The 14,272-nt window shown below is 35.8% G+C and overlaps 1 protein-coding gene across 1 annotated transcript in view; it reads right to left on the reverse strand.

The window, feature by feature from the left end:
• LOC122793540 (probable protein S-acyltransferase 23) overlaps positions 1-14,272 on the reverse strand; it is a 711,842-nt gene that overhangs the window by 389,392 nt on the left and 308,178 nt on the right. The window contains exon 6 of the mRNA XM_044061673.1: positions 11,244-11,386. Within this exon, the coding sequence (XP_043917608.1) occupies positions 11,244-11,386 (143 nt within the window). The remainder of the gene's footprint in view (positions 1-11,243; positions 11,387-14,272) is intronic.

The raw sequence follows: 14,272 nt of genomic DNA on the forward strand, positions 1-14,272 counted from the left end.
TCATTTCGAACTGCATTTGGTACTCCATTTGACAGATACAGATTCCTAAGAATGCCATTTGGAATACATTCTGCAAGTGAAGTCTTTCTGCGTGCAATGGAGCAAATTTTTTCAGGTTATCCTTGTGCCATAATAGCAGATGATTTATTGGTTGGAGGCAATGGTGAAGCAGAGCATGATAGAAACCTCAAGAAAGTTCTTGACAGAGCACATGAAGTAAACTTGAAGCTCAATCCCCTGAAGTGCAAATTCAGACTTCCAGAAGTTACATATGCAGGTCATTTGTTTACGAGTACAGGTTTGAAACCTGACACGACCAAGCAAACACCTATTCTTGAGATGCCAGCTCCAGATAATGTACAAGCTTTACAACATTTTCTAGGCATGGTCAACTATTTAGGCAAATTTATACCAGACTTCAGTGAGTTGACAGCACCTTTAAGAGAGCTAACATGTAAAAATGTTGTATAGTCATGGCTGGGACAGAACCAGAAGGCATTTGAAGACCGTAAACAAAAAATTGCCACCCCACCTACATTAAGATACTGTGATGTAAACAAACCAGTTACTCTTACCTGTGATGCTTCAAAATTTGGTCTTGGTGTAGTTACACTTCAAAAGGGCAGACCAGTAGCCTGTGCTAGAACACTAACCCAAACTGAGATGCAGTATGCTCAGACTGAGAAGAAACTTTTAGCAATAGTATTTGCATGTTACAAGTATCATGATTATATTTATGGTCGAACTATTCAGATTGAGACTGACCACCAACCTCTAGTTACTATTCTAAAGAAACCAATGTATTCTGCTCCAGTGAGATTGAAAAGAATGATGCTTAAACTGCAAAAGTATAATTTCACAATGGTCTACACGAAAGGTGAATTGCTTTATTTGGCTGATGCCTTATCCAGATTGCCCAGAAATATAACAGAACAAATTGACGCAGAGAATTTTGACTTTGATGTGATGGCAGTGTGTACTTTTTTTACCACTAGACTTGATGAGTTGAGAGAACACAGTCAGACTGATCTAATTTTGCAGAAGCTCACTCACTACATTAATGTTGGATGGCTGTCAAAGCAATCTAGTGTACCACCTGAAGTGCAAACCTTTCCTTACAGAGATGAATTGTTGATGGAAGATGACATTATTTACAAAGGTCCTAAAATTGTAGTTCCTGCTTCCTTACAACAAGAATCTATCTAGATTTTGCATGGTGGTAACCCAAGTTCCACATCCACGAACAGAAGAGCGAGGGAATTAGTATTTTGGCCTTCATTACCAAAAAGACATTGATAAAGTACTTGTTCAGTATGCAATAGTACTAGACCGCATTTGCAAATAGAACCACTTCAGCTAAGTCCAGTTCCTAAACTACCTTGGTCTGCAGTTGTAACTGATATCTTTGAGTCCAAAACAGAAACTGAAACAACAGTATACTATATAAAATATAATATACATATAAATAATACATATATACATATAAATAAATACAATATAATATATAATAATATTATATATATTATATTATATTATATTATATTTTATATATATTTTATTAAATATTATATATATATATATATTAAGCCCAAAATATATATATATCCCAAAATGCTTTTTCTCTGCCAATGTGTGTCTCATGTCTTGTCAATGTGTTTTTTACCAAACATTTTTTAAAAAAAAAAAAAAAAAAATTCAAAAAAAAATTAAAGTAAAAAAAGTTCATGGAATTAAATGTTTTTTTTTATCTTTTTTTTAGCTTTTTCTTTATATTCTTTACATTCTCTTTTTTAAATTTTTTTTCTTTTTTGTTATATAGTTTGCATGTTTGGAACAGTAGCCATGTATAGATCATTTTCACTAAAACAATTAAAATATTGTTGCATATTTATTTTTTGTCCCAATGTTGTATGTAGTGATAAGAAGTGACCTACATACATACATTGTTTACAGTTGTTACATGCAAAGTGTTTAAAATTACTAACTGATTACTCTTACTAAGTTCTCTACTTTTGTTGAAGTCTTATTTTTTCTGTTTCTTATTTGTCTTTTTGTTTTTTTAACTTTTAAACTTTGTAAAGAGATACAAAATTATCTTCCTTTAAAAAATTCAAAAAAGTCTTCTCCAATAATTTCCTTTTATACACCTTTATACACCAAATTTTATTATTAGCTGGCAGGAAATTTTATGTTGGATTTCTTTCTTTTCTTACTGATGATGTAAAACATATTGGATATTCCACTATTATGCTTCCCACAGAACAAATGGGATGAACACCTTTTTCTTAAGAAGAGTGAAACCTTTTTCTATTCCCTCTAACCACCTTTGGTCGACACCTTTTTCATGTGTGTTGGTAGCAACTATCCCTATGCAAATACTGATTTGCAAAACATGATCCTATAGATTCTACTCTAAATTTTCTTTGTAACATTATCTTATGTATGTGTCAAATCCAGAAATTAATTTGTTCACAAAAAACCACCTTTTTTGAAAATAAAAATCTGTAGTGCCATTAAGGTCAGATAAATGTTCCCCTGACCAAAAAAGCAAATCATCTATGTATCTGTGGTATAAAACCTATTTCCCAACCTCCTAAAGCCACACCTGATATTTGCTTATATAATGTATTATTGAATTTGAAAATTTATTAGTTCATGGTAGTCCATACAAACTTCTTTCTGACAATGGTGCTCAATTTACCAGCCAGTTGTTTTGGAAATTTGCAAAAGACTGGGACTTTGCACATGTCACTAGTAGTCCTGAATATCCTCAGTCAAATGGTCTAGCTCAACATGCAGTACAAAGTGCAAAGCAATTACCTGAAAGGTTGAAGTGTGACAATACCGATGTGTTTCTAAATTTGCTTAATCTCAGAAACATACCTTGTGATTATATTCTTGGCTCACCTGCTCAAAGACTGCTTTCCAGACAAACTAGAACTATGCTACCCATTACTTCCAGTTTATTGAAGCCTAAATCTAAGAACAGTAAAACCATCAAGGCTCAATTGCTTAAGAAGTGTAATATTCAGAGATCTAGTTAAGACAGATAGAGCAGATTACTTTGCCCATTGAGGGAAGGAGATGCGGTACAAATCCAGACAACAAAAGGGTTTGATCGAATTGGACAGATTACAGGCATCTGTTCCAAGCCAAGATCCTGCTTGGTAGATTCAGAAGGTATAGCATATAGGAGGAACCGGAAACATCTTCTTCCTATATCAGAACCATCCTCACCATCACAACACTGTTTCTGTGATGCAAACTTCAAATCTAAGGATGAATCAGACACTGTTTCTGTATCAGAAAGTGTTCAAAATTCTGATTCCATTTCGGAAAATGTTCCAGACATTCCACAGGTCAAACATTTTTTAAAAACAGTTCTAGTTGCTAAATTTAATTCCCAGTTTTATATCACACGATATGGGCGAGTGTCAAAGCCAAGTGTGAAATATGCAGAAATGCAGACTTGATTGTGAATATATATATATATATATATATATATATATATATATATATATATATATATATATATATATATATATTACATATATATATATATATATATATATATATATATATATATATGTGTGTGTGTGTGTGTGTGTGTACTTAGTATTGTATAATACATGACCAAGAATTACCTGTGATTTCTGCATACTAAATAGATAAGATCTAATTCTCAAAGAGGGAGGGTGTAGATCATATTGCAAGTAGAGTGTGCTGTATTTTTAAGAAGCATGTCAAGGCTGGACGTGCATATATAAATTACAGACACGTGCACTCCCTAGTGCCATTTTGTTAAGAGCAGCAACAGTGACAGCATGCATGATCCCAGTTGTTAGTTTGTATGTAACTTACTTAAGTTAAAGTCAGTAACCCTTTATAGTGATGTGGTTGTATAAAATAAAGCTGCTTGAACAGAACCCACGAAGACTCTTCTATTGTGCCTGAAGCAGGAAAGCGACAAAGACTAAATGCCAAGAAATGCATAATAGTATATTTTGGGAAGTGATCCATCCCTGGTAACTATCATATTGACAACACACCCCTTAGAGTTGACCCAGTTGTCAAGGACTTAGGGACACACATAGATAGTAATCTAGCCTTTGATCATCATATGTCTACAGTGGTGAAGAAATCATTCTATGTTCATAGGTTCATAGGTAAGTGCTAGGCTCGCTGCCTTTACAGGCCATTTTAAGCCTAGCCAATTTCCCTTTCAAATGTGAGAATCAAAACCTGTACCTTGTGCCTGTGAGGTAAACACCTTAACCATTATCCCACCCCACCCCGTATCCCACCTTCCCCCATGTTGCACAACTTATAAATAAAGGTATGGCATATAAGTCCAAGGAAGTCATTATTACACTATATTCAGCATTCATCAGACCTATCATTGAGTACAATGTCCTTTTTGGTATGTACCTAACCAGGCATATCCAACAATTGGAACGTCCACAGAGGTTCTTCACTAAAAGAATACAAGGTGTAAGTAATATGTCCTATGCCGACCGCCTCAAGGCCCTATCCCTGTATTCTGTCCCCTAGAGGCTTTTGAGGGGAGATCTATGCCTGACATACAGGGCATTGTCAGACCCACTCTGATGGACCTCCTGCATATCCACAAAACAAACAGCACCAGAATTACCCATTCTAAGGACTTAAACCTTTTCTGTGATATAACTAGGACCATGCCTAAGTGATTGGTGAAGCATAGTTCCTCCCTAACCCAATTCAAGTACAACTTGGACAACTGGCTGGGAAACTGGAAATTCATCCCTGGTTTGGCACCTATGTCTCTAATGGACACATGTAAATGGTTCATCTTCCAGGCCCATGCTTACACTTATCAAGGGTATCAGAATTTGCCACAGATTTGGGATGCATGGCTAGGCTTAAAAAGGCCCTTGTGGTCATTAGCCTAGTAAGCACCTGTGAACCTAGGAATCCCCCAACATCTATGTAGTAATATGTTTTTTGAATGAAAACATGTGGAAGGTTTCATAATATAGTGTTATTTCACTGATTAAGAATCCACTTATTTACAAACACAGCACTACCTTAAAAGGCGAGCCATTTAAATGAAAGGTCTGATGACATTAAGATCATACCTCTCAACCTCTTAGCACACAAAATCTGGACAAAGCCTGAGAGAATTGGGGGACAGAGGCCCAAAAATAGGGACAGATTTTACATACTGCTCATATAAAGTTTGAACGTTGCTAGAATAGCAGGATTTGTCTTAGTATACATTTTTCTGAAGGATATGAAGTCTGAAACACAAATGTATATCACTATTTAGTGACTTCACTCCCCAGATCATCCCAGTGATTTGCCAGAAAATCACAAATTTTATGAGGAAGAGATCAAGCCTCTCCAATATATACCAACCTAAGGCAATGCAATCTAAACAAGCTAGAGACCTGCTACAACAAAATCGCAAAATTCGCCACAGGGGCATCCTACCATAGTCACCACTGACTCTCACTTGCTGAACTGGGCTGGCTTGAACTCCCTTACCTCCTTCAATTGTATCAACTCACACTCGCCCACAAACTAGTAAACCATCCACTAAATGTCCCATCCCTCCAGAATCTACTCCAACTCTATCGCACCACCAGGCCACTAAGATCCAGCAACAAAATCACTTGCAGATCACTAAAGCCAATAACTCTGCTGGTGAAGCACTATTCTCTTGCGCCATAGCCAAATTATGCAACTCCCTCCCACCCACAATTACCTCCATATCATCATGCACCCACTTCAAAACTTTACTAAAAGTGCACCTAAAAACATGCTGGCTATGCCCTTGCAACTCCCACTCTAATATCACCCACCCTATCCACTCACTACCTTTCTTTCCACCCCACTAACTACCTTGATTATAGCAAGCTCGGATGCTCATAAGCCTGCTACTTATTATACAGCAGGAACTTCTTATTGTAACAATTGTTAAAGTCTGTTATGTACTTCACAGATAAAGATTCTAGTTGTCTACTGATGTACTATGTTCTTCATCTGTAACTATGTTTGTAATTGTTAACTTCTATGTAAATCCAATGTAACTACTGTCTGTATATTTTAACTGTGGAGCTTTTCTCCCCGGGCCACTGATGAAAATGGACCTACGTCCAGTCGGACACTCCCAGTCAACAAATGTAAATAAATAAACAAATAAATAAATAAATAAAAAATATGAGGCAAAAATCTGGAATTCTGCGAAAATCCGTACAGTTGAGAGGTACAAAGATGCGTATTTTGAAATGATTATATAATAACAAGCCAATCAGGTATAATCCATTGAGTAGATTTGATGATATACTGCAAAAAAAAAAAACAAAAAAAAAAAAGGGGAATATGGGCACCTCCATGGCACCATAGAGGGTTAGCAGAGTAATGCAAGTCTTGGTTTTTCCCTTAAAACCAATTTATCTCGCTAAACTATGGCTCAATATAACATCTCCCACTTGGTATTTTATCACTTCTAAATGGGTGAAGATAAGTTAGGAAACTTAAATTCAACATTTCATGTTTAGTTTACACAAAACTGATAGCACATCATGATTTCATCCTATATGTGCAGAGTGTGAAAATTATCTTGGCATTTTTAGGCACTGTGTATATTCTTTTGCATATATGTTCCTTTCAGTTGGTGGACTGCATAGGCTGTCAAAGCAGTGATCTGATGCCACAGCTGATTAAAATCTGTACAGTGAGATTGCACTTAAGTAGAGACAAGGAATCTGTCTTGTCTTCATTGATGTGCTGTTGTGACATTAGCATTACTAAAGATGCAGTGACAATGGGGGTGCAGAGGAACTGACCTCCTACTGCAACGTTGTTTTAATATGTTGTTCCATTGTGCTTTTTTTTTTTTTTGATTGCAGTTTTGTAAAGTAGGGACTTTTCAATTTAAACTGCTGTGTGATCACAGTGTTAGTATATTTAAAGTTTTGAAACTCTGGGGTGCAAATTTTTTGATGAGTTGGGAAGGCTTTTGATTTGGGTACTGGTATAGTAAGTGGGTCAGTTGAAGAAGTTAGTATATCATTTGTATTTTATGCTCACAGCACCAGCATCTGTGCTATTTTTTTTTAATATTACATGCATTTGGATGAAAATAAATAATGCTTATTGTATTTTTTCTTTATGCTGGACATGACCAGACCTCTGTAAACTGCCTGGCACCTGGAATAGAGAAGAGATTCTACACTTCTTGAGCATCAAGATGCTGAACTGACTGACTTGATAGACTTAGCATGAATATACTTCATTCTAAGTGGGGTAAGCAAGTCACTTTACTTATTCATAAGTTATGTACTTTAACTTTCATTGATAACTCCTGAGTTCAAATAGGTTTAATTTGCATTGCAGAGAAGCAAAAGGGCAGAGCACTCTTTTAAAGTTCCTAAATTCCCACTTATGATACACCTGCAATGGGGACAGATGTAATACTTCCTTAATTATTATGCCCTTATCTTTGCAGACACTTACAAAACATAGTGGCTAATGGCAGTAATATTTTCTTTGCAAAAAATAATTTAAGCTTGTTATATGTGAGAAGACAAGAGGAAGCAATTTCTTTATGTCCTTCTCATTTAAAAGGATAAAAGAAAAGACTGAAGCAGCATGTGGGATTCTTTTTGTTCAAGACTTGGAATTTAGCACCTTCCCACTTGAAAGCCTTACATTTTAAAACTGGACATGCATTCATTCACTTGGGCATAATAAATACTGGAGGATCAAATAACAAGACATGAATTTTTTTTTTTCGGGTTAAATGACATTTAGTTGTTACTAATCCTGGATGCCGGTGACAGGTGGCGTTTAGAATCAAACATCAAAAATTAAATATTGTATTTTTCTAAGAATTTTATCCATAGCAAGTTGTGAAAAAATATAATAACCATGTGCATTTAGACATGCATAAATCATGTAGATGCTCATGGTACACAATTCAATTTTAGGGGGACAGCATTTTGTCCAACACAATAGGACATTGGCAGCAGTTACTCAGCTTTGAATACTTTGATAATTATAATGCTGTAAGTGAACAACTAAAGAAGAAGGCTGTAGTCAGCCTTTACCAGTAATCCAGCTTTTCTGTGTAATAACATTTGTATTATTTGCATGATGCATTATCTTTAATTCCTTTTCAGAATTTGCAAGTGAAAAAGTCAGCTATGTTAGGGGTTATAGCAACACAGAAGTTTATTGCACCAATCATACATTTCTGGCAACTTGGCACAAGTATGGACTGGAGGTGGAATGTAGTCTGTGAGGTCTTCCTACAACTCTGAATGGATTTTTGTAGCTTAACTTGAAGAATAATTCACCCACCAAACATAATACACACACTGCTTATGTGTAAAATGAGTCAATTAGCAGACTGTTAGGAAGACTTATAACAGTTATTCACTTTGAACTAGTCATAGCTCATTAGTATTGGCACTGATCATGATCCTGTAAATAATTCAATGAGGGTGGCCTGTGTGTTGACAGAGAATTTGACCTTCAGGGTTTTTTTGTCTTCAGCTCAGATGTAGTGATGGGTGGGTGGGTGGTAGGAGCCAAATGAGGACCTCACCAAATAACCTAGCTACACCACTGTTATTAGTACCAGCTAGTGTTATTTAGGTTAGACACAGTTATAAAGCAGTTGGTACACTGATGACTTTTCTGGTGAAATAATCTGCTGTAACACAATGCAATACAACATCTATAAGAATGAATCATGAAGGTCCTCCTAGAGGAAGTAGTACTGTCAACTTTTGCCATACACTGGTCATTGAAAGCTGTCAACCAGTGACTTTATAATTTAGTGTTCTGTGGTACCAAACAAAAGTTACAAAAAAGGGATAATCTTTATACAATCATATGAAATGTATTTTCCCATAATGAAGCCTTACAACATTTATGGTGAGGAGGTAAAGTGGACAGCAAATCTCATAAATGCATTACATTTCTTACATGCATTGTGACTGTTTCTGCTTGCTTCTGAACTCCTGCTTAGGCCTTGTACCCTAGCTCCGGTGGATTCTAAGACGTCGTAGGCTTTCAATAACCAAACATGTTTTTAAAACTGTACTGTTAAATGAAATATTTAGCATAACCTGGCACACATTGAGACAGAATGTACACACTCCTGTGTTTATTAAAATAACCTTCCAGGTTCAGGAGTGGGGACTGAGCTTCCCTGAATTTACAGGAGGCTGGTTATGCAAAGATCTGTAGCAGCATAGATAAGTAGAGCATGTTAGAAGATGTTCATTCCTTAATTGCCAGCTAACCCTTTGACAATGCATGCTCATCTATAAATACAGTTTTACAGTGCTATAAAATAAAGCCCCTGATTTGCTATTAGTGGGCCAGCAAAATCTGTACATCTAATAATACCATTGTTATGTCTCCATTTCTTAATGTTCCATAATGGCCTTATTAAGTTATCCCAGGGGTTAATGTTCATGTTGCCAGTCATTAACTCACCAAAACTAGCACTTGGTGTATGATTTACAATCAGCAGCAGCTCAGTAACTGCACAGAATCAACAACAACAACATTCTTCAGAAGACAGTTTGATCCTGTCGGTGAGCAGTATGCTAAACAGGATGCTATCATCTTCTATTTTGGCTAGGTTAACTCTTACACAATTGTGAGTAATTTGATAGAGACAACTGATGTCAGAAGATGGCCATCAGGACTGGACACTTTTCCATCCTGCGCTTAGGTATATGCATCACACTATAGTTGGCAGCTTAAATGAGTTTACCGTTATGCTCCTGTCAGCAAACAACATGCTAATTTAGGTTTCAGGATGCTCCTATCATCTTGTAACCTAGTCCTTCTCCTAATTTTAGAAGTGTCTCTTGTGTACGGGCCAATTAGTGTTTTTAAATTTCAGAGACTCTCTTAAAAGGAAGGTAACTCTATCCTGGCTGATACATATGCATTCATGAACTTGCATAGTTTTCCAGTTAGATTCAGGACTTGTAAATCACATTACACCCATTGTTTGTACCTTAATTTTCAATTGGCTTTATCACATCAAACATTAGAACATGGCACACAAATGCTGCTCCTTGTTTGTGTGAAACGCTCAGTTTAATTTTCCAGTTGTGTTGTGTTGTTGACTGATTCAGTTCTGATCTGACAAAGTCTAACAAGGGATCTGAGTAATCATTTGATTAAAGCAAACATTATTATCAGGGCCAACCTGGTCATGAATATAGAGACACTTTACAGATTATTAGCATTTTATCTGCACACCATCTGTCTGCTGGCTTGGTAAACATATTAAGTCTTTAATTGTATTTATTTACAGGTAATAGTTCATATATTAGAACTGGCTTTAAAGTTAACATAGCCAACGTAATTAGTACATCATTGCATTGTGATCAAAAATGTTCTTGAACTGGCTTTCTATGTGTGTGTGTGTGTGTGTGTGTGTGTGTGTGTGTGTGTGTGTGTGTGCACCATCGTCTCTGCTTGCTTTCCTAAGATTTGCGCTGTTCTTCATGACCCAGGCTGCAGCTGAAAATGGACACTTACTGCCATTATGCCTACATGACTATGAATTTTGCCTTCAAATAATTTATTTTACTCTTATTATGCCTCACCTAGCCACCCATCTTACAGATTTGGAGTTGCTTGTAGTGTTTTCCATTTCTATCCAATGGGAACAGTTTGTTACATATCTTGTGACACCTTTCTTTGAATTGCAAAGTATTACATTCAACAGCGTATTCCATATTGGTGTAGTTGAAGCTTGTTCTTTGACTGGCACCATTCAAACATATGACTATGTGGCACAAACAGTTAAAAAATAATTAGTATGGTTTATTGGCCCTCTAAACTGATAATCTTGGAAGCCATCTTTATAATCAAAGAAATGCTTCATGGTATGTAAATGGGTATGAGATACTGCCATGTTTCAGGACAAAAGGCAGTCTTTCTTACTAAGTAATTTTATTCTGTATGCTAATATACCATCTCATGACAAATGCATTGCTCATCTTGGCAAATTTGAAGATTTATCTGCTTTCAGAAATGCTTTGTTTCTGTAACTATCAAAATAAACAACCAAACAGCATTATTTGTTAACCCACATAAGAACGTGAGGCTAACAAGACACAAAAGTACATGGGATGTGGTCTTGTCAATTCTGCTCTACTATCATCTTGACAAATTTAATGACTTTTATGCCCTTCACCATCTCTAAAAAAATGTTCTACAGCACTCACCTCCAGTCAAACCTTGAAATAATACTTTTTGATCTTGCAATAGCATTTTCTAAATATGTAACAATTTCTGTATACTGACGACCACGGGCAAGCTTCAGAGGCGTGTTTCCATTTCTGTCTTCTATGTCTAATTCAACTCCATCCTGTGGCATCAATGAAGCATAATTCTAGTAAGAGCTACTATACTTTTAATAAGGAACATGACATTTTTAACAAGTGTGCTTTTAACTGCAGGTGGTAGTGTTATAAATTTATGACAAATACTAAAGGAAAAATGAAAAAAAAAGAAATGTGTTCTAAAAATGGTACAATAACTAACCGTATCACAATATTTATTCTGACTTACATTGGTTATTGCAGATGTGCAAAACAAAACTAATTGTTTACAGAAGGCAGAAACCTCCATTTAATCCTTATTGGCAAGTCCAGTAAGTGAATGTTATGTGGTTTTAAATAGTTATATTTAATAAAACATTTACACAGGGTCAGTTTCAATTTTGCAATAAGCTTTTTTTTCCCTTACGCCTACATATGCTCTAATCAAAGTCTGTTTTCAAACAGCACATGTTCAAAAGGTACATTTTTTTTACCAGTTGCAAGTGCAAGGCACTGTGGTCAGCTAGAGCTATACTGGTTTTCATAATCTGGTAACAAATGAAAAGGTACATCTGGAAAGCTTCACATTGTTGAAGTCAGTCCTTAACATCTGGTACTGTTAAAACAGTCCAGAGAAGAGCTCTTCTGTTTCCATCCATTGTAATGAAAGAAACAGGAGTTAAGCCTTTATTAAACTTATTAAACAACTGACACATTTTACCTCACACAGAAGTGCAATGAACTCTAGAGAGAAGGTAAACTCTAATAGTAAACAAATACCCACAAGAGTTTCAAACCAATAAAAATACATGAGGAAGCAACAGAAAATGCAAATGAAAAGCCATAGGGACTAATTATCAGTGAAATACTTTAATGAAAAATAAATGAAACACAGTAGTAGCATTTTTTTCTCAAACTACTTGAAGAGACTTCTTCAGAGTCTGTGCCTGAAGAAGTCCCTTTAAGTTGTGAGATGAAAGCACTTGGTGAGTTTTATTTATTTTTCATTAAAAGGTTTCACTGATAATAAATTCCAGCAACTTTTTCATTAATGTTTTTGTTGTTCTGAGGCAAAATATTTTCCATCCCATCAACAAATTCAGTAGTCACTTTAAACAACAAAGCCACACAGAGGCAAGGAATCGTTCCACCAAGGTTTATTCCACTAAGCGTTTTCGTCTTGTACAATGACAAAACTTCATCAGATACCATTAAAAAAGCAAACCCCACATTTATACACAGATGAGCATGACATCATCAAACAAAAATCCGTTTAAAGTAATACACAACAATTTAAAATTGAATCCAAAACCTATGTAAAAATAAGGACCTGTTCAATAGAATAAATACAAAAATATATAAATATGAATATAAAATAGGAAATATAAAAAAATACAAATTTAATAAATGCAATAACTGCCATAGTTATAGTTCCTCACCTACACGATGCTTTTAATTTTAAAATAAAACCAATAGATGCAATTTCATTAAGCCCAGGCCAACCCACTGCTTTTAAGTGGAGAATCCAATAAAGTTCTTTTTTCTTCAGCAGTATTTGCCATGGACCACCCCTGTCATTTTGTTTCACCTGCTCAACCACAATAAATTTAAACTGATGTTCAGGGAATTCTGCTACATGGCGGTATAGGGCATTAGTCATTTTCTTCTTGTTGATGTCATAAGTATGTTCTTAAATACTGTTTCTTAGTTTCCTTTCGGTTTTCCCAATATAGAAAACTGGACAACTCTGACATAATGTCCCATAAGCCACCCCAGAACTGTTACATTTAAATCTTCCATTAAATTTTACTAAATAACCATTCAAATTAAATGTTCACCACCATCAATAAAGGAACAAAAATGGCAACATCCACATTTTAACATTTGCCAACCTCTCCTGTCACCCGAGGCAAAAGTGTTAAGTGGTCGTTCCACCAAGTTCTTTAAATTATTGCCCCTTCTATAAACAATGACAGGTTTAAATCTGATTCTTGATCTGACCACATGGTCTTCAGTCAGGATGGGCCAATATTTGTAGAAGATGTCCGTAATAGATTTAAAATCAATGGTAAACCTAGTAATAAAGGATATCCTAAAATTTACTTCCCCTCCAGGACTTCTATTTGTATCATCATCATGAATAACAATCTTTAGGGTAGGGGTCCTGGTTGGACTACCAAGATTCAACAACCTGTCCCCCACCCCACTATCACATTTCATAAGGGCAGGCAGAGTAGTGGTACCTCTATTTCCTAATATAGGGGTATAAAATCCCCTAGCTCATTTATTGACTACCTCCAATTTTATATCATTCACAAATTCAAAGGGATATTCCCTTTTAACAAACATGTCTTCTACCAGAGTCCTCTCATTTAAAAAATCATCAAACATAGAAACCATTTTGAAAGCCCTGACGAACTGTCCCTTAACAACTGCTTTTTTCTGGCCATAGGGTGCATGCTAGTAAAATGCAGAAATGCATTTGAATATGTCAGTTTCCTAAAAATAAAGGAAATAAATCTACCATTACTCCGATCCTTAACCAACTTCACATCTAAGTAGTTAATGACCTCATCATGTACAACATGTGTGAACTTCAAAAAGTCAGTGGTAGTGTTAATGTATTGCAAAAAATGTTTCACATCCTCCACACCCCCTTTCCAAATAATAAACAAATAATCCAGATATCTCAGGTATAATTCACAATATTGGAATAGGGGGTGGTGAAAAACACAAATCTCCATTCCCATTCACACATGATGATGTTTGCATACAGAGGCCCACAATCAGCCCCCATTACAACACCTCTGACCTGCAAAAATAAGAAGTTATGTACCTACCATAACGTTCCATGTTAGTTGGCTTCTTCTCACCTTCTTTCTTGCTGGATGGGTTCGGAGCCGATCCTCGGCTCCGACTCGGCACACTAAAAA

The sequence above is a fragment of the Protopterus annectens genome, chromosome 2.part0 (assembly GCF_019279795.1).
Source record: "Protopterus annectens isolate FY-2018-M chromosome 2.part0, PAN1.0, whole genome shotgun sequence".
Lineage (NCBI taxonomy): Eukaryota > Metazoa > Chordata > Ceratodontiformes > Protopteridae > Protopterus > Protopterus annectens.